Source organism: Sarcophilus harrisii, chromosome 5, assembly GCF_902635505.1.
Source record: "Sarcophilus harrisii chromosome 5, mSarHar1.11, whole genome shotgun sequence".
NCBI lineage: Eukaryota > Metazoa > Chordata > Mammalia > Dasyuromorphia > Dasyuridae > Sarcophilus > Sarcophilus harrisii.
This window is the reverse complement of record NC_045430.1, coordinates 252,999,634-253,022,868: the sequence shown is the minus strand read 5'-3', so window position 1 is coordinate 253,022,868 and position 23,235 is coordinate 252,999,634. Positions and strand designations below refer to the sequence as shown.

General features: G+C 46.9%; 1 protein-coding gene across 1 annotated transcript in view; it reads left to right on the top strand.

The window, feature by feature from the left end:
* Positions 1–661: 661 nt before the first annotated feature.
* COLQ (collagen like tail subunit of asymmetric acetylcholinesterase) overlaps positions 662–23,235 on the top strand; it is a 42,004-nt gene continuing 19,430 nt past the window's right edge. Inside the window, exons 1-10 of the mRNA XM_031940265.1 lie at positions 662–1,009; positions 8,019–8,131; positions 9,109–9,210; positions 13,537–13,581; positions 14,327–14,353; positions 15,695–15,766; positions 17,603–17,665; positions 20,156–20,182; positions 22,993–23,037; positions 23,200–23,235. Of these exons, the coding sequence (XP_031796125.1) occupies positions 724–1,009; positions 8,019–8,131; positions 9,109–9,210; positions 13,537–13,581; positions 14,327–14,353; positions 15,695–15,766; positions 17,603–17,665; positions 20,156–20,182; positions 22,993–23,037; positions 23,200–23,235 (816 nt within the window). The 5' untranslated portion in view covers positions 662–723. The remainder of the gene's footprint in view (positions 1,010–8,018; positions 8,132–9,108; positions 9,211–13,536; positions 13,582–14,326; positions 14,354–15,694; positions 15,767–17,602; positions 17,666–20,155; positions 20,183–22,992; positions 23,038–23,199) is intronic.

Below are 23,235 nucleotides of genomic sequence, written 5' to 3'. Positions count from 1 at the left end.
TGCTCTCTGGGCCTTAGTTTTCCCTTCTATAAAATAGGGAGAGGGGAAGGACTTTCCCCTTCTGAAAATCTGAGTTCAAATTCTGCCTCCGACACTTCTTGGTTGTGTGGTTCCTAAGCAAGTCATTTAAGCTCTCTCTGCCTCAGTTGCCTCATCTGTAGAGTAGGACTTACTTTGCGGGGTCGCGATGAGGACCCATAGGATCAGCTATCTTAAAAGTGCTTTGGAAGCTTTAAGGCTCCGGAGAAATGCGGGCTGGCTCTCGGGGGGAGCGCCCGTGGCCGAGTCTTCAGACGCCGGGAGCTGTCACTGCTGTCACGTGGCCGGTCAGACAACTTTGGGCCTCTTTGAATCGAGTTTCCCGAACTGTTACTCCCCAAACCCGGAGCCAACCCAAAGGGGCGACATTAACGTCCCGGCCCCGCTTAAGACAAGACTGGCCAAGGTCTTTCCAGATTCGGCCGGGGGGGGCGGGAGCCGGGGGGCGGGAGCCGGGGGGGCGGGAGCCGGGGGGCGGGAGCCGGGGGGCGGGAGGCAGGCGGCCGGGAGCCGGGCCCCGGCCCCGGAGCGGGCGAAAGCGCTGCGGACCAAGGGCCCTCCGCTGGGCGGGCGTCTGGCTCCCGGCGGCCGGGCTGACTTTGGGGGCGTGGGGGAGGGGAGGCCCTACGGCCGTCGCTCCGCCCCCCGGTTCCTTCCCCGCCGGGACAGGCTGCCTGCCTCTTCATGCTGGGGAGAGACAGCTCTGGGCTGGCCCCTGGACCGTTGGCCTGTGGGGCAGCGAGCAGCCGGAGATATTTAAAGCTCTCATTGGCCGGGGGAGGCGGCTCCCGGCACTCAGCACATGCTGCGGGCTCCGGGAGCGGGCGGAGAGCAGCGCTCCTGAGCCTGGGCTGTGCCCCCTCTCCTCCTCCTGGCCCTGACTTGCTGGGGTCCACTATGGCCAGCCCATCCTTCAGGCCTTCCCATCTCTTCACCATCTCGGGGCTGCTCTATTACTCCACCTGTATGGGTGAGTGCAAGGAGGGAGGGGAGGAAAAGGGGGAAAGCGGAGCCGGGAAGGAGGGTGTCTTGGTACTTCTTGGAAAAACAACCGGCCAAAAGGGGCCGGACCTTCGGAGCACTCTCTGGGGTTCTCACGAGTGGCGCGGGGGGATTCAGATGCTGTAGTTGCGGCGCTGGTAGGGGGACCCCCGCCCGCGAGTGCGCGCCTGGGTGCATGTGCGCGTACGTGGCTGAGGACCGCCGGCAGGTGCGGGCATTCGCGTGTGCCCCTCGCCCACGCTGCCCACTCGGCTCGCAGCGCCGCCGCCGGGTCTCCCGGGAGCTGCCTTTGCAGCAGCAGGTAGCAGGGAGGGGCACACGCCAAGTCACCTGCCAGCTGTTGCGCTGGGCCCGGGGCCGCCTCCTTCCCAGCCTCCTTCGGGGGCCGGCTCGGTGATGGGGGCCGGCTCGGCGCTGGGGCCCCAGGCTGCAGCCAGCGGAGGCTCTCGGGTCTTGCTTCTGCAGCCTGTCTGATGTCTGGGCACGAGACCTACCTGGGAAGAGGGCAGATACGCAAGCTGACTGCTTGCATCGCTTCTGATCCCTTACCCCCCGGCCCCCACCTGTCACACACCTCCCCAAACCAATCCTGGGCTCCTCAGCTTTTGCGAGGGCAGCGCCGGCAGCCCGAGGGGGGTCGGGAATCTCCATTATGCCTTTCTCTAAAGTGGAAATGTTTCTCTGACGCTCCTTGCAGAGCCCCTGCTCCCCACCCTCCAAAGGCCCTTAATGGATGGGGGGTGGGGGGTGGAGGGAGGGATGGGCTGAGAAATTGCGCTGGCTGTAGAGTGAAGGGCACCTCAGGGAAGGCAAATTCCCTGTAACTCCCCACGGGGCGTTTTAGCCCAGATTTGGGGCTTCTCTGTCGTGGTTACTAGGGAATAAGGTCAGCTGATTCGAGCATCCCTTTCCCCCCTTCCCTTGCCCACAGATGTGCATCTTTGCACCCATGTCCAGAGTCCCCAAAGCAAGGTCTGGATGATGAACTTGACGAATGGATTTGCGATCTCCAACTTCCTGCCTGTTCTTTCTTTCAGTGGCTCCTAATTTCTCATCATTACCTTTGCTGGAGCGAGAGCAGGACTAGAATAATTAACCGTAGGAAATTATGGCTGTGACTAATATGCAACTTGCACACTGGCGGCTCTACATGATCCAGCATTTGCACTCAGACAGCCAAAAACCTTTGGGCATTGGAAGGAGCCTTGGAAATCTCCTCAAAAGCCCGAGGTCCACAACTGAGAATAGAGGATCCATTCACCCCGGCTCCCATTACCTTTGAGCCCATCCATCTCCTTTCGGTCCTACGCCAATTTGTAATTTCGCCAACCCGTTCCTCAGTTTCTCCGACTTGTATGTTTTATAGTGGGAAGGATTCTTAAAAAGTCGGCCTATTTAAGAAACAAAGGCATTTGGTAAAACCAAAATAGGAATCACTGTTAGTTATTTCTCACCATTTTTGCAGGGAATGTCAGTAACCTGGAGGCTCACTGAGCAATCGGAACCCCTCCCCACAATATGAGCTTGGAGATGGGGGGCAGGGGCACGATTTGGGACTGAGAACACTTGAATGGGAGCCAGTGTGAAGACGGCATGATGTAGTGGGAAAACTGCTGGAATGGGGATCAGAAGACCTGGTTTCTTCTGATTTTTTCTTGTAATTGTCCTTAAGCAAGCCACAATCGCAGCCTGACTCAGTTTCCTCATTTGTCAAACGAGGCGTTTGGACTAGCTGACCCCCTGGATCATCTAAATCTGGGATCATTGTCTCCATGACAGCATGCTAATGGTGGGGGGGGGGGGCTTCTCTAGCCAGCATTCAGAGGCTCTGGAGTGGGAGCAGCAGGCAGCAGGGGCTGAGGAGAGGCCCCCTGATCCCCTGCAGACAGAATCCACTCGAAGCTCTGAGCTCACTTGCCAGGACAGCCTTGTTTCCATCCGTGTCCACCTGGTGGAAATATTCCGAGCTGGAACGAGCCGTAAATAAACTAGACTGTGCTAAAAACAAACAGCTCCATGGAGTCAGCTTAGGCAGAAATAGATTGGGATTGCCTGAGCGAAGTGATGTAGAACGACATGGGGTGGGGGTGGGGGGTGCCGGAGCAGAAGGGCGAGGAGGGGGCTCCAGACCAGCCCCAGCACTGAGGTCACCCCGTTGCTCCGGCCGGGATAGGGTCTCTTTGCTTTTTAAATTTCAGCCTTCTGGGGAAGCCCAGGTATTAGACGTGAGTCTCTAAGTGCTTTGGACGTCGTTGGCCCCTCCATTAATGGGTAGGGAGGAGGTAAGACTCCGAGGCTATATATGGAGTGGAAAATCGATAAATTGCAGCAAATGCAAATAGCCCCGCTAATCTGCCTACCTCTCCGAGCTGGCCTCCCCCTCCCACCCCGAGCTGCCCTCCTGGGGTTTCCAGAAGCACCGTTGAAAATTGCCCCCTCGAGCCTCAGCTGTCAGCTCCCACTCGCTCTCCCCCTCTCACAAGGAAAGCAGTTCTGGTCATCACAGCCGGAAAGGGACTAATGACAAACAGGAGCCGGGGAGCCTTAAACAGGTCTCAGGATTCCGGCCTGTTGCACGTTTTCTCCCACTGTTAAAAAGGAGCCTTCTCTTCTGGACCTCCCGTAGCAACCAGTTCCGGCAAAGCATCGGTTTAGGAAGGGAATTCAAGAAAACTGGAGGATCTCGATAATTGGGTATTATTAGAGTTGAGAAACTCTTCCGTTCGAAGGCTACATGGTTGAAAGGAAATGAGTGCTGGATTCAGAGGCAGGGGATCTGAGATCAAATCCCAGCCAAGAACTCTTTGAGTGACCCTGGACCAAAAACTTACTCGGTTTTCTTTTTGGTAAAATAAGAGGCTTCACAGTTCTCTTGATCCCCTTCCAATAGTAGGGCTTCATCCTGTGGAGAAGCTGGTACTACTAGCCTGAGGCTGCAGGAAGGTAGAAAATGAAAAAGAAGGGTATTTGGGAAGCCAATGGCATCCAGTGGGGAATTCAATCAATCAGTCAATTAGCAATCAATCAATAAACTTTTATTAAGCACTTAATACTGGGCCAGGCACTTTGCAAAGTGCTGGAGACAGTCCCTGCCCTCAAGGAGGCCACATCTTAAAAATATATATGTATATGTAAATAAATACATGCAAACAAGACACATACAGGATAAATAAGAAATACAGGTTCCAGACTATAGCAGTAAAGAGAATACCACAATAGAGTAAGCCACATGAAGTTTTTGGTTTCCCAAAGCATATAAAAGTTTTGTTTACATTACAGTACAGTATATTAGCCTATTTGGTGTGCGGTAGTATTAGTTCTTTAAAAATGTACATTCCTTAATTAAAAAATACTTTATTGCTTAAAAATGCTGTCATCTGAGTCTTCCCTAAATTGTAATCCTTTTGTTGGTGGAGGCTCTTGCCCCAGTGTTGATGGCTGCTGACTCATCAGGGTGGTGGCAGCTGAAGGTTGGGGTAGCCCTGGCAATTTCTTAAAATAAGACAAGGAAGTTTGGCCCTTTGATCGACTCTTCCCTTCACATGAACTGTTAGAGACTATTGTAGGGTTATTAATTGGCCTTATTTTGATAGTGTTGTGTCTCAGGGAATAGCAGAATCCCAGGAGAGGGAGAGAGATGGGGAAAGGTCAGTCGTGGAGCAGTCAGAAGACATGTGAAGTTCACTGTCTTGTGGCCATGGTTCCATGATACTACAAAACAATTACAATAGTGACATCAAAGATCACTGATCACAAATCACCATAACAGACGTAATAACAAAGAAAAATTTGAAATAGGTGAGAATTTATCAAAATGTGACACAGTAACAATGTGAGCACACGCTGCTTGGAAAAATGACAATGATAGACTTGCTTCATGCAGGATTTCTACAAACCTTCAATTCATAAAACAAAAAAACACAAATAAACTCAGTATCTGCACAGGTAATACAGTGAAGCACAGTAAAATGAGGTATGCCTGTAGTTAACAGAGAGAAGGTACTAGAATTAAGAGGGATAGGTAGAAGGTAGTATTTTAGTAGGTAATTAAAGGAAGCCAAGGAAGAGAGTAGGCAAAGTTGAGGAGGGAAAGTGTTCCAGACATGTCAGATAGCCAGGGAAAAACCCAGAGCCAAGGATTGGAAGTTCTTGTTCATGGAATAGCTAGGAGGCCAGTGTCACTGAATCAAAGAGGACGTGAGGGGATGGGGGTGAGGGAATAAGGTGTAAGAAGACTGAAACCATAGGAAGGGTCTTGGAAATGAAGGATTTTGAATGCCAAGCTCAGCATTTTGTGCTCATCCTGAAGTTAATAGGGAACCACTGGAACTTACTGAGTAGGAGGGATGACATAGTCAGACCTGTGCTCTAGGAAAATCACTGATAGCTGAATGAGTGAAGGATGGATTGGAGTGCAGAGGGACTTGAGACAGACACCCCAGCAGCTATTGCAATAATCTAAGCATAAAGGGATGAAGGCAAATCTGTGTTAGGGAGGCAGCAGCCAGAGAGGTGTTGCAAAGATGAAATCAACATGAGATGCTGCAGAGGTGAAATAGACAAGAATTGCTGCAAAGGTGAAATACACAAGAGATGCTATAAAGATGAAATCAATAAGAGATGTTGCAAAGATGAAATCAACAAGAGACTTGCAGGGCTGAAATCAAGAGATGTTGCAAAAATGAAATCAACAAGAGATGCTGCAGAGGTAAAATAGATAAAAGATGCTCCCCAGCTGAAATAGACAAGAGATGCTGCAAAGATGAAATCAACAAGAGATGTTGCAGAGGTGAAATTAGCAAGAGATGTTACAAAGATGAAAGCGACAAGAGATGAAATTAACAAGAGATGTTGCAGAGTTGAAATTGACAAGAGATGCTATGAAGTAGACAAGAGATGCTGCAGAGGTGGAATCGACAAGAGATGCTACAGAAGTAGAATCGACAGGTCTTGATAATGTGCCATAATATGCAAAAGACAGCAGAGGGGTAATATAGTGAATAATGATCCTGCTTGTTAGTGGCTTCCACTTCCTTCCCACAGGACTCAAACCATAATGAAAAGTCGATACAGTCAAATTTTGTTTCAAATGGTGTTTCTGAGGTGTGGTGCTCTGCAGCCTTCCCAGTTTCTATTCTAGGAGAGAGTATAATGGAAGGGGGTGTAGGGGTGTTTGCCCCTAGAGCACAGGATATCACAGCAGCCCAACCAAAAACCCTGAGATGCAAAGGAGGGAAACACACTAGGCACCTAAGCTTTGCCATTTGCTCTCCCTCCGGTTATCTGACTACCCCTCTGCTTCCCAATACTGGGTTAAACTGCAGAATTGCAGTTTCAGATACCCCATCAAGTACTATTGCTCGTGTCCTTTAAACATACTAACAATTTTGGCTAAGGCAGTTCCATTAATGCACTCTTCTAGTGCAAACAGCTGCTCTCGCTCCCTCCTCCTTCCTCCTCCTCCCTCCTCCTCTCCCCCTCTCCCCTCCCTTTCCCCTCCTGCCATATCTCAATTGGCTTCCTTGCTGTAATAGCACCTCTTCATCTTTGCTCTTGCCTTCCTTTTAGCCTGCTATCAGTCTCAAGAGCACAGACAAGGCATTTGTGCTCCCCGTGTACAAAGTGGACCCCGTGTGCCTTGCTGGCCAGAGGGGGTCTCGAGTCTTCAGAGTTATCACAAAACAAATACCTATATTCCACAAAGCATGGCACTTTCTGGCCTTAAATGAAAGTGCATCTATGAAAAATAAGAAGAAATATCTTTTGTTTTGTATCCCTGTCTCTAGTCATAGTCCAGTGCCCACCTTTCTGATCCTTGTCTGAGTTCTCCCTGTCCTGTTGAAATAACTTTTTCAGGGTTCTTACCTGTGTGGTGCCAAAAGTAGAATCTGCTGAAGCTGATGGATTCCTCAGAATCATGTTTTTTAATGTATAAAACATACATGATTTCATGAAAATAAAGATGTCATTTTTTTCTCCTCCATCCAAGGTCATAGACATCCTGAAGTTTATACAAATTAAGAACCCATGCCTTAAGTTCCAGTTCAAATATTCTGTCCTCTGATAGATTCCCTGATCACCCCAGCTTCTTTTCTACAAAGAACTCTTCATTTTTACCATTAATGTTGCATAGACTGCCTTGTACTGATATTTGTGTTCAATGCTTGTCTCTATCGGGTTTTAAACAATACATTGTAACTCCTGGCACATGGTAGGCACTTAGAAAAAGTGTGTTGAATTGAATAAAACAGTGAAAAGGGCTTTGGACTCTTAGTCAATAGAGTAAGTAAGTAGATCTTAGCTGTGCCATTTACTGCCTGTGTGACCTTGGACAAATAACCTAACTTCTTTTTTTTAAATTTTATTTTAAAATTTGTTTATTTTTAATACACATTGTTTTATGAATCATAATGGGAGAGAAAAATCAGAGCAAAAGGGAAAAATCATGGGAGAGAAAAAATAAATAAATATAGCATGTGTTGATTTACATTCAATTTCCTTAGTTCTTTTTCTGTATGCAGATGACATTTTCTGCCCAAAGTTTATTGGGATTGCTTTGGAATGACCTAACTTCTTTAAGCCTCATTTTCCCTATATGTTTACTAGGGTATGTTAGTACTTTCACCACTTTCCTGGGAAATATTTTGTCAGTCTCTTCATGCTGTGAGTAATCATCTTTATTATTACTGTAAGCTCCCTTATGGTGTTGTTTGGTGTTTTTTTTTTTTTAATATGTGCTCAGTAAATATTTACTGCGGATAGAATTAGCATATATGGACCAAATTGATCAAAATATTTATTAAACCTTTTAATTAAACTAAGCAAGTTATGAAGCATCTTATGAATCATAGATGGTCTGATCCCAATGGTCACAATCCAATGACAATTGGTTTTCTTAGTACATATGTACCACCTGTCCCTGAATCTAAGTCTTCTTTCCCACATCCTGGCACTGAGTGACAGCTTTCTTTGCACAGCCCTTCCAGGCTTGGAAGAGAAGAAACGAGGTAATCAGAAAGGATGCTGCCTCTTGATCACTCCTCCACCACCATTGTTTCCACCGCCATTATTCAGAAGGGGCCGGAATTCTGTGAGTACCTTGGAACTTGTTTGAGGAGGAAGTTGCAGAATTCCTCTTCAGACCAAAAACTCTGTTTCCAGTGCCTTTTCCCGATCAGTATAAAGACATTGTTTACCTCAGCTCTTCAGACAGTCCCGGTAGCAGTATTGTTTTATAGGATTAAGCGGTGGCCTGTTTATCTATGGGTTTAGGGGATTTGGGGGACTTTCTGTTGAAAATATCAACTACTTTCCTGCAGGGAATTTCTTTTCATTTGTTATTCGGAATTGTAAAGTTATCAATGTCTCTCCAGGATGGATGCCCTTGAAAAAAATGGAAAACTATTTATAACTTTCCATTTTCTCAGTTCTCATCAGCTTTACCTGGAAGTAGAGTTTTCCTCTCCTTGCTTTTTTCTGCTTTAACCATCTACTGGCCAGTAAAATTCTCTCGTTACCTAAACATATCAACCATTTTAGAGAGGCAGAGGCCACCGATTACCCTAGTTTCCCATTCCTGTGTCTGGAGCCTCCACCTGAGGGTAGGGCACTTTAGGTGGAAAGGAAAATATAACTATTGAGAGGTATATGTGCCCCTCCTTGGGACTCTCAGGCCACCCAGGAAGCTTCCAGATTCGGTGTGAAGGACACTACAACAAATTCCCTAATTTGTTTAGATGTTTTTTTCTCAGTGAACAAACACTGGTTTTCTCTCCCTTCTAAACCCTCTTCTCACCAATGAAAAGCAAGAAAAACCAAACCTTTTAACATATATACATAGTTAGAGCTTCCTAACTTCTTAGAAGTTACCATTGTTTGTCCAGGACAGACCATTCTCGGTTTTAACGCTCCCAGGAACACAAAAAATGGCAGAATATCAAAAGGTATGGCTGGAAGAAAGGAAGGATAACAGGCTAGTTCTTGAGGAGATCTATCTGGTGAGCTGGGGACCGTGTCACTTAGACTTTGGCTCTAACCTTCCATCCTGTACATTGTTTTCTGTTGAAGCCTCTCTCCCCGGATATGCCAGACTTCTTTCTAGAGTTACGGACAATCCAGTCTCCGTGTGTTCAAGAATCTCTTGGCCCCCCTGGGCCCCCAGGCCTCCAGGTTAGTATCATCCTTACAGCACTCTTGGTTTTCTGTTTAAAGCACTAAGTTACATTTAATGAAACTAAATTAGACAAATCTTTTTTAAGTACCTCTGTGCTCAGTTACCATGCTAACCACTGGGGATTCAGTTCTAAAATCAAAGCCATTCTTGCTTTCAAGGAGCTTCCATTCTATATGGGACTTATTCTATGCTGGTGTTTGGTTCCCTTAACATTTTCTTTTCAAAAGTAGATTATCTTGATACTTTCTTAGTTTGTGCCTCTAACTCCATCATTCAGGCCCAGAAGAATATGCTGAATTTTCAGTTTGGTTCAATTCTATTCAAGGTAGTGTGCTAAGTAATAGATAAACAGAGACAAAACAAAGCAGCTCCTGCTTTCAAGGAGCTTACATTTAGAAAGAAAATAGGATATGTATACAGATAAGACTAATATGAAATAGGGAATTCTGAGAAGAGGTGCAGACAAAATGTTAAAGGAAAATTTGAAGAAACAGGGAATCCTTTCAGCTGGCAGAATCAGGAAAAGCTACACTGCGGAAGGAGGTTGTTCAGACATGAGAAGTGCTTCTGAAGAAGGTGATACACTGAATTAGAGTTTGACTGGAAGATAAATTCCTCTTCTTGACCATTTTCTACTGTGTTGGATCCATCAGATGGCAGAAGCAATATCAGGGGGGTATGCACAGAACCGGAGTTCTGAAAAGCTCTTTTCTTGCTCCTACTCTCAGGATGCTCCTGAGAATTAGCATCAAGCATCCCTCCCCATAAAAATGAAGAAGAACACTAAGGAGATGTCAGAGACAATTGAGGCAAAATAGATTAAAGAAATGTGTAAGAGCCACTGAGACTCTTGAGGGCAAGACCAGTGTCATTTTTGTCATTGTAGTCTTAGTATCTTACATATATGTGTACATCAATGTTGTTAACTCCCTAATGTCCATATCCACTCTCTCAAAGCCTTTGGGCCCAGGGCCTCTCTCCAACTCATGAGTGATTATATTCCATAGGAATTCTTGCCAAGGCACCTGAGGGAGAGATCTCTTTTGAGTGCAGGAAAATGGATGCATGGTCCTAAGGTTCCCATTCCACCTTTCACAAATATTAAAGAATCAAATGCATCTTCCTCCTGAGGGCACAGACACAAATTCCAGCGCCACAGAGGTCCTAGGCCGGCCTCAGAGCTTGTATGAATGCTTGCAGGAGGAAGACACCAAAATAAGACGGGTCAGGCAATTTATCAGAAGGAAATATTTCTTTGTGAATGAAGGCCTAAATTCCACCTTTCACAAATATTAAAGAATCAAATGCATCTTCCTTCTGAGGGCACAGAGACAAATTCCAGAGCCACAGAGGTCCTAGGCCGGCCTCAGAACTTGTATGAATGCTTGCAGGAGGAAGACACCAAAATAAGACGGGTCAGGCAATTTATCAGAAGGAAATATTTCTTTGTGAATGAAGGCCTCTGCTCCTCTTAGTACAAGAAGCACTTTTTTATGAGCATTAATAGTAAGTATAATAGAATAGTGGGAAAAGACTAGTCTTGAGCTCAAATTTCAGCTTTAACATTTATTCTCTGGGTGACCCTGAGCAAGCCGTGGTAAATCAACTAGCAGGTCAAATCAGCAAGCATTTAGTAGCTGTCTTTTGCGTGTGTCAGACATTGTACTAAGTGTGGAAGAAAGGCAAAAAACAAAACAAAGCAGTCCCTGCCCTCAAGGAGCTCAGGAGGAGGAGAGACCTGCAAACAGTTAGCTACAAACTAGTTAGAGAGAGACAGGTGGAGTTGGAGGCAGTATTAGAGGCAAGGCACTAAAATGAAGAACTGAGAAATAAATCCAAGACAATCACAATAACATTTGGACAGAAAACACCATCTGCATCCAGAAAAAGATTGATGGAGATTAAATGTAAATCAACACATGCTATGTTCACTTCTTTTTTCTTTTTTTTTTTTTTCTCTCTTGTGGTTTTTTCCTTTTGTAGTGATTTTTTTCATCCAACACAATTCATAAAGAAATGTGTATTTTAAAAGTTAACATATATGTTATAACCAGAAAAAATAAAACAATTAATTTTTTAAAAAAAAATTGTAAAAGATGAGATTTTAGCGAACACCAGGATAACCAGAAGGTAGAGATGGGAGGGGAGTGTTTCAGACCTGGGGGACAGTGAGAATCAAGAGATGCAAGTCAGACAGGAGGTCAGCGTCACTGAATAGAAGAGTATGTGCAAAGAGGTTAAGGTGTAAGAAGACTGGAAAGGTAGGGACCAGCTTTAAAAACTGAAAAGATTTTACCCTTGATCCTAGATCTAATAGGGAGTCATTGTATAGTTGAATAGGAAATGACCTGGCAGGTTGGTTTCTGAGTCTTGGTTTCCTCATTTATAAAATGGAGCTTAGAGTAATTCCACCAGTTACTTTCCCAGGGGGTTGTGTCCTAGTGACCTGAGAGAGCTACAGATGGGGAAAGTGGTTTAGTCAGCTGCATTTCAGAATGTACTAGAACCTGTAATTTAAATAAAAGAAAACCTGGCTATTCTAGAAACTTGAGCCTACATAAAAGAAAACCCAGAACACTTTAGAACCTGCAACTGGCATGAAGGAGAACACAAATATTTCTAGAACTCTAGTTCACATAAAAGAAAAGATTGTTTTTGAGCCTTGTTCTGGAGCCATGATTCTAGAATCCTTGTTGACTATAGCCCTTGTGAAAAGAAATGTGATCTGTTCTGCTACCTTGAGAATGAAATTAAAACCCCCAAAAGAAATGGGGGGGGAAGGTGGGGAAGGATTACTTCTTTGCCATCCTGACCAAATCTCTTCATTCCCATGATTCAAAGAGAACCCACAGTCAGCACGGTAGCTGAAGGTCTCAGACTTCAGTGATGCAGCTGGGAATTTTGATGGATTTCTGCCCCCACCCCTCACGACTCAATTCTGAAGACTTTAAAAGCAATTAGCTGAGTGGGTCTCTCCCAGATGGGCAGAGCAGAAAATAACTCTTGGAAGGATCATTAGAAGTGGTAGTATTGCTCACTCGGCAGGACTCCTCATTTCTAAGCCAAAGCTAGTCTCAGCTCTGCGGCTGACCCAAGGAATACAAATGCCAACTTTTCTGGGACAGCTCCTCCTGTTTTGAGAAGGTATTTTATTTTTATTTTAAATTTTAAAAATTTTATTTTAATGGCATATTATATTTTAAATGACAAGTAAAGATAGTTTTCAACATTCATTTGGGTAAGATTTGGAATTCCATTTTTTTTTTCTTCCCTCACTTCTCTCCCCATTCTCCAAGATAGCAAGGAAACTAATATAGATTATACGTGTACAATGAATTTTTAACATCTGAAACATGTGAAACAAAAGGGAAAAACCACAAGAAAAAAAGAAGAACAAAAAGTGTGAAAACTTTTGTATGTTTGGATCCACATTCGGTCTCCACGGTTCTCTCTCTGGATATGGATGCCATTTCCCATTGCAAGTCTATTGGAATTGTTCTGAATCACCGCATTTTAGTGAGGAGAGTCAGGCTATCACACATCAAGAAGGCATTTTGGTGGTGATGCAGAGTAGGAAGATTTCCGAGGTTGTTGATGATTCGGTTCAGCCCCAGGACTCCAAGAAGAGTTTGTGTGTGCAGTAGCCCAAAGCCTGAGGTTCTGGCCAAAAGCAGCCTGGGAAGGTTGGGTAGGTCAGCCATTGAGACAAGAGCCCTCCCTTCTTTTTCAAAATAAGGTCATTTGATGACTTTGCAAAGGTTCTTATCCAGTGCCCAGAGATACTTCAGGTATTACTGACAAACTTAATAGCCCAGGAAGGAAAATAAACCTGGGAGAGTTTCTGTCTCAGAAAGGTGGAGGTAGGAGCAGGAAGTCTGTGAGGATGGCCAGTACGGCGGTCTTGGGAAAACAAAGTCCAGAATGGAACCCGAGCGGACGCAGAGAGGGGGAGGAGGAATGAAAGAGTCGGTTCTAGAGGAATTTGGGGTTTTCTGGGACTGATCATGGAAAGCGTGTCCACTTAGCCCAGCACAAGCCCCCTGGCACTCTGCCTCTCAGCTTGCCGCAGAGGGACACAGCAAACACAAAGGTCATCGAGCCCAGTTGTTGGTCTTCCCCAAGTCACAGCAACAGAAAGCAGCAGAGCAATAGGGCTTCTGGTTCCAGGGCTTCTGGTTCCAGCTCTGGCTCTTCCCCAGTCCCGGCTGCTCCGTGACAAACGTGTCCCGGGGCTGACTCATCCACAGGCTTGGGGGGGAGATGGAATCTGTGCGTGGAGACGTCCCCTATACTCGCTGAGTTTTATTTTTTCCCTCATGTAGGGTCCCCCAGGGACTCCTGGAGAGAGAGGACCCAAAGGGGAGAAAGTGAGTACTGCCTGTGGCCCCACAGAGTCTGAGTCTATGGGTTTGTGAGTGTGTTGGGGCAAGGGGGAGGCAAGGCCAGATTGGCTCCTGTTGGGGCTTTTAAGGGGGTGAGACATTGGCGCGTTACCAGAGGAGACTTGAAAGCCTTCTCCAGGGCCGTGAGGAGGGATATGGCTGCAAATCTGCCCCCAAACTACAAGCCGGCACCAGGGACAAACAGCAAAGTGGTAATGGGGAGGCTCCTTGTATTCTCTGGTTCTGCTGGAGAAACCCCCATCTGGCCCAGAAGATTTTACAGCCCTCTTCTATCTAGTGCCTCCTACTGGGATGCAGAGGGAGAAGGCCCTGAGGGGTCCTGGCCAATCACAGGTGGGCTCAACTTCTCACTGGCCTTCCATTTATGCCCCTGAAACACCTGGCTGCTGTGAAAGGAGTGGGAGGAAGCTGGCTTTGGGGGCCAGAGGCTTTGGGGGGCAGAGGCCTTGGGGGTCAGAGGCTTTGGGGGGCAGAGGCCTTGGGGGCCAAAGGCTTTGGGGGCCAGAGGCTTTGGCTGGGTCACCCTGGAATGTCACTTGGTTTCTGAGAACCTCTCATGTGTTAGAGGACAAGGTGGTTCTGGATGACCTCTGGGTTCTCCAGCCATTCTAGATCTGTGACCAAAGCAGAGAACACAAGGGTGTGAAGCTAAAAAGGCATTGCCACACCTCTGACACTCCTACCTCTGATCTGCCCTTTCCTTCCACAGGGGGAGCTCGGCCGGCCAGGGAGAAAGGTAAGTGTATTTTGCTGCTTCTGTTTGAAGAAAATAAATAAGTTCTGGGTTTCCTTTCTCCCTCCCCCTCTCCCTCCCTCCCCTCCTCTTTCCTTCCTTCCTTCCTCCCTCTCTCCCTCCCATGGTGTCTACTTGGGAAGAGCCCCCAAAGAAAAGGGTAGGAAGATTTCCTGGGTGAAAACAGAACTACCTAAAGATCCATAGGCCTTCTGTCCCTTCCCTGTCACATTTTCCAAGTGGACACAATTAGCGCATCTTGTGTGGCAAGAGTTCTTAACTTGGGGTTTGTGTACTTGTTTTTTTGAAATATTTTGATAACTTTCTGTTTTTAAATTTTCAATAGAATTTTATTTTTCCAAATACATGTAAAGCTAGTTTTCCACATTCATCTTTTAAGACCTTGCATTCCAAATTTTTCTTCCTCTCTCTTACCTTCCCCCTCTTCAAGACAACAAGCATCTGATATATATATTAAATACATATAATCCTTTTAAACATATTTCTATATTTGTCATGTTATACAAGAAAAATCAGACCAAAGGAGAAAGAAAAAAACAAACCAAAAAAAAAAAAAAAAAAAGGTGAAAATCCTCTGTTTCAATTCACATTCAGTCTCCATAGTCCTCTCTCTGGATGCAGATGGCATTTTCCATCCCAAACTATTTCAACATAATTGATTTCCTTTGTTATCTTATATTTTTATAAATATATAAAATTTGCCAGACACCAAAAGATCAGTGACAAAAAAAAATTAGTAATTTATGGGGCAGCTAAGTGATACAGTGCATAGAGCCCCAGCCCTGAAGTCAGGAGGACCTGAGTTCAAATCCAATCTCAGACACTAAACACTTCCTAGCTGTATGACCCCAGGCAAGTCACTTGACCCCAATTGCTTCAGCAAAATAATAATAATAATTTCTGCTAGATGGTGATCTAGGGGCAGGGAGAACATGCCAAAGAGTTTGCCTTAGATGGGAACTGGAAGCAGACAGATGTTTTGTGAATTATGAGGAGTCTTGGGGAAACTAGGAGCTTTGTTTCAAGGGAGTCCAATTCCCCTTTTTTCAATAGTCTGATTCCATGTATGTTCTAAAAAATCAGCATGGAGCAGTCAGCAGAGATGTGCTTGGGTGTGCAGACTACCTGCAACGTTTAATAGCTGTGGAATTATGGGAAACTCATTTAATTTTTCTGAACTTCAGTTTCCTTCATCTACAAAATAGGAAGCATGATGCTGAACTCAGAGTTATAGTGAGGCTCAAAAGTTAAGGTGAAACCTTTAAGGGACTCCAGCTTCCAAAGAAAACTAACCATTGTCATGGTTCTTGTTGGTTTTTGAAGGGGAGACCCGGTCCTCCAGGAGACCCTGGAATGCCTGGGCCTGTGGGCTGGCCAGGCCCTACTGGACCTCAGGTAAGTGCTGAACTCCTTGGACCTCATTTTGCCCTAAATCAACAAGGGGAGAGGAAGATGGGACACCAGCTGCTAGGAGGCGTGCAGAAAAGCTTGGGGTGCCAACAGAGGGACGAGGAGGAGGGGGGGCAGATTATCTGCCTTGTCTCCTGCTGCTGTGCCCCCCCCCCCCCCCGGGCTGCAGAGAGGAAGCATGATTTACTGGAAAAAGCACTGGGCCATAGAGTCAGGAATTATGTGTTCCAATCCATGTAACCTTACCCCACAGGGATGAGCTCCCCCAGTGGGGCTGCCTAAGCAGGGACTGTACACCCAGTGCTGGGGAGGCTCTAGAAAGGATCTTTGCTCAAGGTCTCCTTCTCTGAAACCCTCCAATCAGCAGAGAATCTCTGCCCTCCCACCCCTGCCTCTAGGTGCTGCCCCAAACCCCAAGTCAAGCATCAGCCATTTATTTACCCTTGCAAATCTTAGTGGTTCTGGGTTCCTATAGAAATAGATCAGATAGGCTACATTAGCAAGTGTCAGAAAGGAAGGGACAGTTGAGAAAAAGAAAATTTGGGTCTTGGGACAAGACCAAAGGGTATGTTGGTGCGAGAGCCTTTGAATAAACCCTCGAAATTGGAAAGAGAAGCAGAAAGAGCACTTGAGAGGGGCAAAGGAGAGAGATCTACAGGTCTCCCTTCTTAATGCAATAGATAGCTGCTCTAGGAACTGTGGGGTGAACTTCAGCCAAGGGAATTCTGTTTTCTTGGGATGAAGTGGAGGACTTTCTCAGCTCTCAGATTCTATGCCTTCCTTTCTAGTTTCCATTATGAAACTGGAAATATATTCTCTGAAACTACCTTTTGGTTTAGCCCCATGTCACTGATTAGACCTAATCAATGTCTTCCTTAGCATGGTGTAGCTGGCAGAGCATCCAGAGTATCTTTGCAGCTCCCAGTGGATTATTTTTGGACTGATCACGAGCTTTTGGAGCCTACATTTTGATACCTAGGAGCTGGGCTGGAATTCTGGTTCTCACTGTGACTCTAAGAAGTCAGCTTCTCAAAGCCTCAGTTTCTTCAGTTGAACAAAGAGAGGGTTGGAATAGGAGCTTCCAAACTCTCTTTCAAGTCTAAAATCTATGATCCTATTATCTTTTGCTTTGCTCAAAATTCTAGAAGTGAAATCTAGGTTACTACCAGAAAATATTAATATGGCAGCCACTGTGGCTGCCAAAGGCTGAATTTGGGCTTTGGATAAGGGGCAGGCGTCCTTTTCAAGTTCTTCCAAATTGGACGGGGCATGTGTTCCCCCTTTCCGAAGATTTCAAAAGTTGGATGCTATTTGTGGGGGGAAATGTAGAAGGGGATTTCCAACTCTTAAGACTCAATGATCTCTCGCCTTGTGAAAAGATATTTATACTGTTAGCCTAAACTCTCATAAGTAAATGAAAGGTTTTATCCCCTTTTCAGGGGATTTTAGGGATCAGGTAAGGAAGGTTTGAGATAAAGAGGATCGGGGGGCAGCTAGATGGTGCAGTGGATAAAGCATCAGCCCTGAAGTCAGGAGGACATAAGTTCAAATCTGGTCTCAGACACTTAACACTTCCTGGCTGTGTAACCCTGGGCAAGTCACTTAACCCCAATTGCCTCCACAAAAAAATAAATAAATAAATAAATAAATAAAATAAAGAGAGTCCTTCAGGCCCCTAATCCTATCTGGAGGTTGCTGTCTACTCTGTCCATGAGTGAGTTTGCCCAGATCCCTTACTTACTAATGATCAAATAGCTCTGGACAGCTGGTTCCAGTAGGAGACGTAACACACACACACACTCTCTCTCTCTCTTTCTCCAGGGTGAAAAAGGTGATTTGGGCATGATGGGATTACCAGGTACAAGAGGACCTGTGGGCTCTCAGGTTTGTGAACTGGAATGTTTTCCGATTTTGTTTTCTAATTGTCTGTTGAAGCTGTAGGGTCTAAAGTTAACACAAGGCAGACTGTGGGTATAAACAGCAGCAGAATATAGCAGAATACAGAATAGAGGAAAGGGGGAGAATAAAGGCAGAGAAAGAGACTCCAAGATTTAAGGATGCTTTTCTAAGCCCCCTTTGTGACTGCAATTCCAACCAGGTTCAGCCCCATGTCACTGATTAGACCTAATCAATGTCTTCCTTAGCATGGTGGAGCTGGCAGAGCATCCAGATATCTTTGTAGCTCCCAACGGATTATCTTTGCGCTGATCACGGGAGCTTTTGGATCCTCAAGTTCATTGCCAGTTTCCCAGCTTCAGTGTGAAAGCCTCCTGTCTATGTTTTGATGGGGAATGCCTTGTGGGAAGAGATCACTCAGTACTCATGCTCCTGGCTAGTGATATTTGTTGTTCTTTGGGCCCCTCTTGCTTCATCCTGGTCCTCCAATTAGCTCTTACTTCTTCAGGGACTCTGTGAAGGGTCCAGCTTTGTTTTTGCCTGTTCCCCTGATATATTCATATCAGTCACTTTTTATGAACCCCTTCACCAGAAAGTGACCTGGAAACAAGAGTACCTTGGGATTACTTGTTCCCAATTCTGGGTAAAGGTTTAGCAAGGGTAATGTCATCGGTAAAATGTGTTTATTAGTTTTTATTATTATCTAAAGCTTTAATAATCAAGAAAAACAGATTTTCAAAAGAACAAATGAGAATTAAAGAATACAACTGTACATGAAATGATAAATTTCTGTCATTTGCAGTTTAAAAATATGCAGCGTAACTTTAACAAGATGGCATCCAAATCAGCTGATCTCTCTCTCTCTCTCTCTCTCTCTCTCTCTCTCTCTCTCTCTCTCTCTCTCTCTCTCTCATCTACTGATCTTTTATTTCTTTTATTTTTATGAATTTTGCTGTTGCTGTTCTCATTATTGAAAAGCAGAACATCATAGTGGGTAGAATCCTAGACTTTACTTCAGGAAGTCTGAAGTTCAGATCCCACTTCTGACACCTACTAACTGGGTGATTATGGGAAACTCACTTAACCTCTGTGATTCTCTGATGACCCTCTGAGTCTCTAAGTTATCAGTGGATCTGTGCTAGCTCATGGCCTTAACACAAGCAAATAGTATTTTATTACTTGCCTAGTTATAGTCAGTGTGTACATTTTGGTTCTTTGGTCAAACAGGTTTCTTATTTTTTATACTTTTCATATTGGTAATTTCTCAGAGCACAAAACTATCCATTACATTTATGTTCCACAATTTCTTCAGCCATTCCCAGTTCATTGCTTTGCTATTTAATAATAAGAATTGCTTATGTTATTGAATTCATATATTGTTTTGAATACTGTCACCATTGCTAGGTATCTTTTTGGACAGATTCATTGTTGTTTTTTCTATCCATAATATTTTTAAATTATATGAGCCCTAGTTGTGGACTAGTTGTTCCTAAAAACAGTTCTGTCTTTTTTTTTTTTTTTTTTTTTTTTTGGTATCACCAACACTTAGCACAATTCTTTGCACTGGAGAAGTATCTAACAAATGCTTTTTCCATTTATTCATTTGTTCAAGGTCAGAGGGTGTAAAAAGTTTTATGACTCATATATATGTGTATGTATCTATACATATACAAAGAAAGAGAGAAAAGGGAAGAGGAAGGCACAAAAGGAAGAGAGGAGGAGATGGAGGGAAGGAAGAGAGACAGAGAGACAAACAGGGAGACCCACAAAGGGAGAGAGGGAGAAAGACAACTAGACAAAGACAGTGAGAAAGACACATGGGGGAGAGAAAGAAAGAGAGACAGAAATAGAGAGGGAGAGGAGAAAGGGGGGGGAGTGTCAAGTGTCATGGGTTATCATGGACAAAGAACATCGCTGAATAGCCCCCCTAATGGTGATGAATCTCTCTATCCTTGGCTCAATTATCCCTCAGAATCTAGCCTTGAACTGTTGCCAGGACTGTCCCCCCAAAACCTTTCCGGCACTGTGGACCTTGCCAGTGCTTCTACTCCAGGCTCCAAAGTCACCTCCAAGCCACAACAAAGCCTGGTGGAGATTTCTGACTTGCTGTTAAAGGCTTTAGCTGCAGTTCTTTCCTTCTGGGGGGCTTCTTTCCCTGTTCTGAAATGCTTCTCCCTCAATACTGTCCACAAGGGTTATATTCAGGGGAAAAAGCCTTGTGCTTGCAGTGGCCGGAAGCCCCGTTTCTTTCTCTTAGCCGGGAAAGCAAAAGAAAGGGGAAGGGGCCCCGATGGAAGCCATGATCACGCCTTCTAGAGCATACAAGGGAAAGCATGGGGGTCCCTCCCATCCCAGCCGCAGAGCCGCCTGCGTACCCCGAATTCTGACCACCATTACTCGCCCTGGGCCTTCAGCCAAGAGCCAATTGCAGAAGATGAAGGTGGCATGGGGTGTAAAAGGCTTTCTGCTTTCTTTCAGGGTCAACCCGGCATCAGAGGGGAAAAGGTCAGTATGATAATAAGATGGTCCCTTAGAAAATGGTTATGTAAGTGCTAAGGGAGGTTGGGAAGGGACGGAGGGAGGGAGGCTGAGGGCAGAGGCTGAGGGCCAGAGGCTGGCTGGGAGAGAGGCAGCCTGAGGGTGGAAGCTGGCTGGGAGGGAAGGAGGCTGAGGGCGGAGGCTGGCTGGGTGGCCATTTCTTTAGGAGCTGGCATCTGGCTGATACCGTGCTCCAGAACAGGTGAGGGAGATGGTCCTGGCTCGGGAAGTTAGCCATAGGCTCGTACCAGGCCCTGCTGGAAAATGGCCTAATAGGGTGTGTAAAGAACGATAATGATGTCTGGGCCTTCCCTCCCAAAGAAAGGGGGCAAAGAGAGCCAGATGCTGCCGCCACCTTAAATAATAATGCCCAGGGGAATTCTGCAGCTCCTGGTTTGTCCTTGTTGGACCTGCTCCTGGCTGGGTGGGGAAAGGGCCGGCTCTTCCTACTTTGCACTTGGGCTTGTAAGGCGCTCCCGGTGCCTTTATTGCCACCGGGTGGGCCCTGGTTTCCATGTTGAGCGGCCTGCGGTGTTCTGGGCAGGTCCAGGTCCTTCTGGGACGATTCCTTAGAACGATAATAGAGAAACCCCCTGCTGGCAGTGAGGGCATCAGCAAAGGCCTTTGTCGATTAAACTTAGTTATTCATATAACCCATTAGCCCGACAGCTTGTCAGAGGAGCCTGGGCCCTTGTCTCCGTGTCAGGGGCTCCTTGCCACCGCCCTGCCGGGTGCATTTTGGCCAGGAAGCACCCCTGCTCAAGACGAGGAGGGAATCCTGGCAGCAGGGGCCCCCAAGCCGCTCAGCACCAGGGACAGCACAGGAGCTGGGATATGGGGCCCCAGAGGAGCCCCTTCCATTCCATGGCCAACAAGTGGCCACCCAGCCTCTGCTGAGGTCTCCGGTGGGAGCAGCCCATTCCAGAATCTGAGAGACTTGATTCTGAGACCCAGAATCCTATGGATTCTAGTTGACATTCCCTACCACTTCCGACATTTTCCCCAGTGGGACGACCCCAAGTCTCCCTACAGGGAGGCTGAGGAAGGGTCTTTTGGGGTGAGCGGCTCAGAGGCAGCGGGGGGCACAGTGGTCAGGGCGCTGGGCCCAGAGTCGGGAAGGATGACCGAATGCAGCCTCGGACACTTGCTGCCTTAGTTTCTCATCTGTAAAATAGGGATCACAACAGCATCTCCTTCCCAGGGCTGAGGAGAGTTTCCATTGGAAAGCCCTTAGCGGTGTCTGGCACATAGTAGGAGCTTAGTAAATGCTTGTTTCCTTCCTTCCTTTCTCCTTGGATGGATGGACCGGGCCGTGTTTGCCCAGTACATCCGTCATCCATGGTGACCGTAATGCTGGGGAGCAAGGAGATGCTAGCTCCTGAGAGCTGGAGGACCCTGAGCAAATCACTTAAAGGCTCCCTGCCTCGGTTTGCCCATCTGTAAATTGGGGACAATGACAGTGCCCACCTCCCAAGCTTGTTGGAAGGATAAAGAGCAATAATGTTGGTAACACACTCAACATTATCCAAATGCTGGCAGCGATGGATGGATTGATGGATGGATGGATGGAATGATGATGAGGACTCTGCTTATTAACAGAAACACAGCCCATCCACGGACCCCAGGCCTGAGCCGCAGCCGGGTTTGTTAGCAGTGAATGGGTCAGGGGGATGGCTCCCCTCCTTCCCTCTGAGCCTCGGGCCCCAGGGCTGTGGACAATCACCCTTCTTGTGGCCTTCTCTGAGGAGACTCAGGGAAACGCTCCTTGTGCTCAGCTACAGGCGAGGGTTCCCTTCTGACAGGCGGCCCAGCTTTGCAGCACGTAGAGAGTAAAAAGTGACTAAAAGCTAATCTTGAGCTTCCGTGGCCGCCGCCTCTACGCCACGCCGGGGGCAGTCGGGCTCGGCTGGGTCCGGCCCCCTCAGAGCACAGCCCCCCTTCCAGCCATTCTGGCCCCTTGGGGCTCCTTCAGAGGCAAGGGGCACTTGCTTGCAGAGGAGAAGGAGGAGGAGAAGCACTTGCTAGGCATGAAGCCCACCCGGGTCTGCAGCCCAGGCAAAAGGCGGGGGAGGGGGCAGCCAGGACACTTGTGAGCAGGGGTGGGGGGAGCCCGGGCACTGAGGCCCGATGGCCTCTCCCACCCCCCCACCCCCCAAAGGCAGGTGGAGGTGGAGCTGACATCCTGCCTTCCCTCATTCCCAGGTTCTTTTCTGGACAGTTACCCAAGTGGTCTGGCCTTTTCTCCATCCCTGAGAGCATCCATTCCCCTGCTCCCGCCAAGATCACATACAGCAAAATCCTGGGGGGCAGTTCTGGGTTGTGGCCAGACACCAAGCTCAGGGGTGGGGCTGGGCTTGCAGGGCAGCTCTCTCCTCCTTGTTCTCTGAAGGAGGGACCAAGCCCCAGCATCATGGGCTATGGGCTGGGAGGGAACTTGGAGGCGGTTGTGTCCGACTCCTGTGCAGATGTGGAAACTGAGGCACCAAGGAGGTTTCCCCGAAGGGGAAACTGGCTTGGCCAGAGTCGGAGAGATGGCACAGGGCAGAGGGGACGGGCTTTTACGGCTCAGTATCCAAGCCCATATTTGAGTGTGGAGTAGAAGTTAGAGTCTTCAGTCTGGGTCTGGAGACCTGAGTTCAGATCCTACCATGCTCACTTACTGGCTGTGACCCTTGGGAAGTCATTTAGCTCATTTCTCCGTACCTCAGTTCTAGGGTTCTGGGATCTTACCCGTTAACACATTAAGGTAACCCGTCTCTCCTGTGCTTTTCCCCCAGGGCTCCAAAGGTGACCAGGGCATCCTGGGCCCCAAAGGAGAAAAGGTAATAATTTGGGGCAATTAGCCGGATGGGGGAGCAGCTGTGCTCTGGCTTGATTGACAGGGAGGCTGCAGTTTGAAAAGCCTCATGGGAGCTGGCTCCCTCCACACCTGACGCACATAATCACCCTTCAGAAGTTAATTCTCACCTCTGCTCTCTTGGCAGGGTTTTCCCGGCCTTCCTGGGATGCTGGGACAGAAA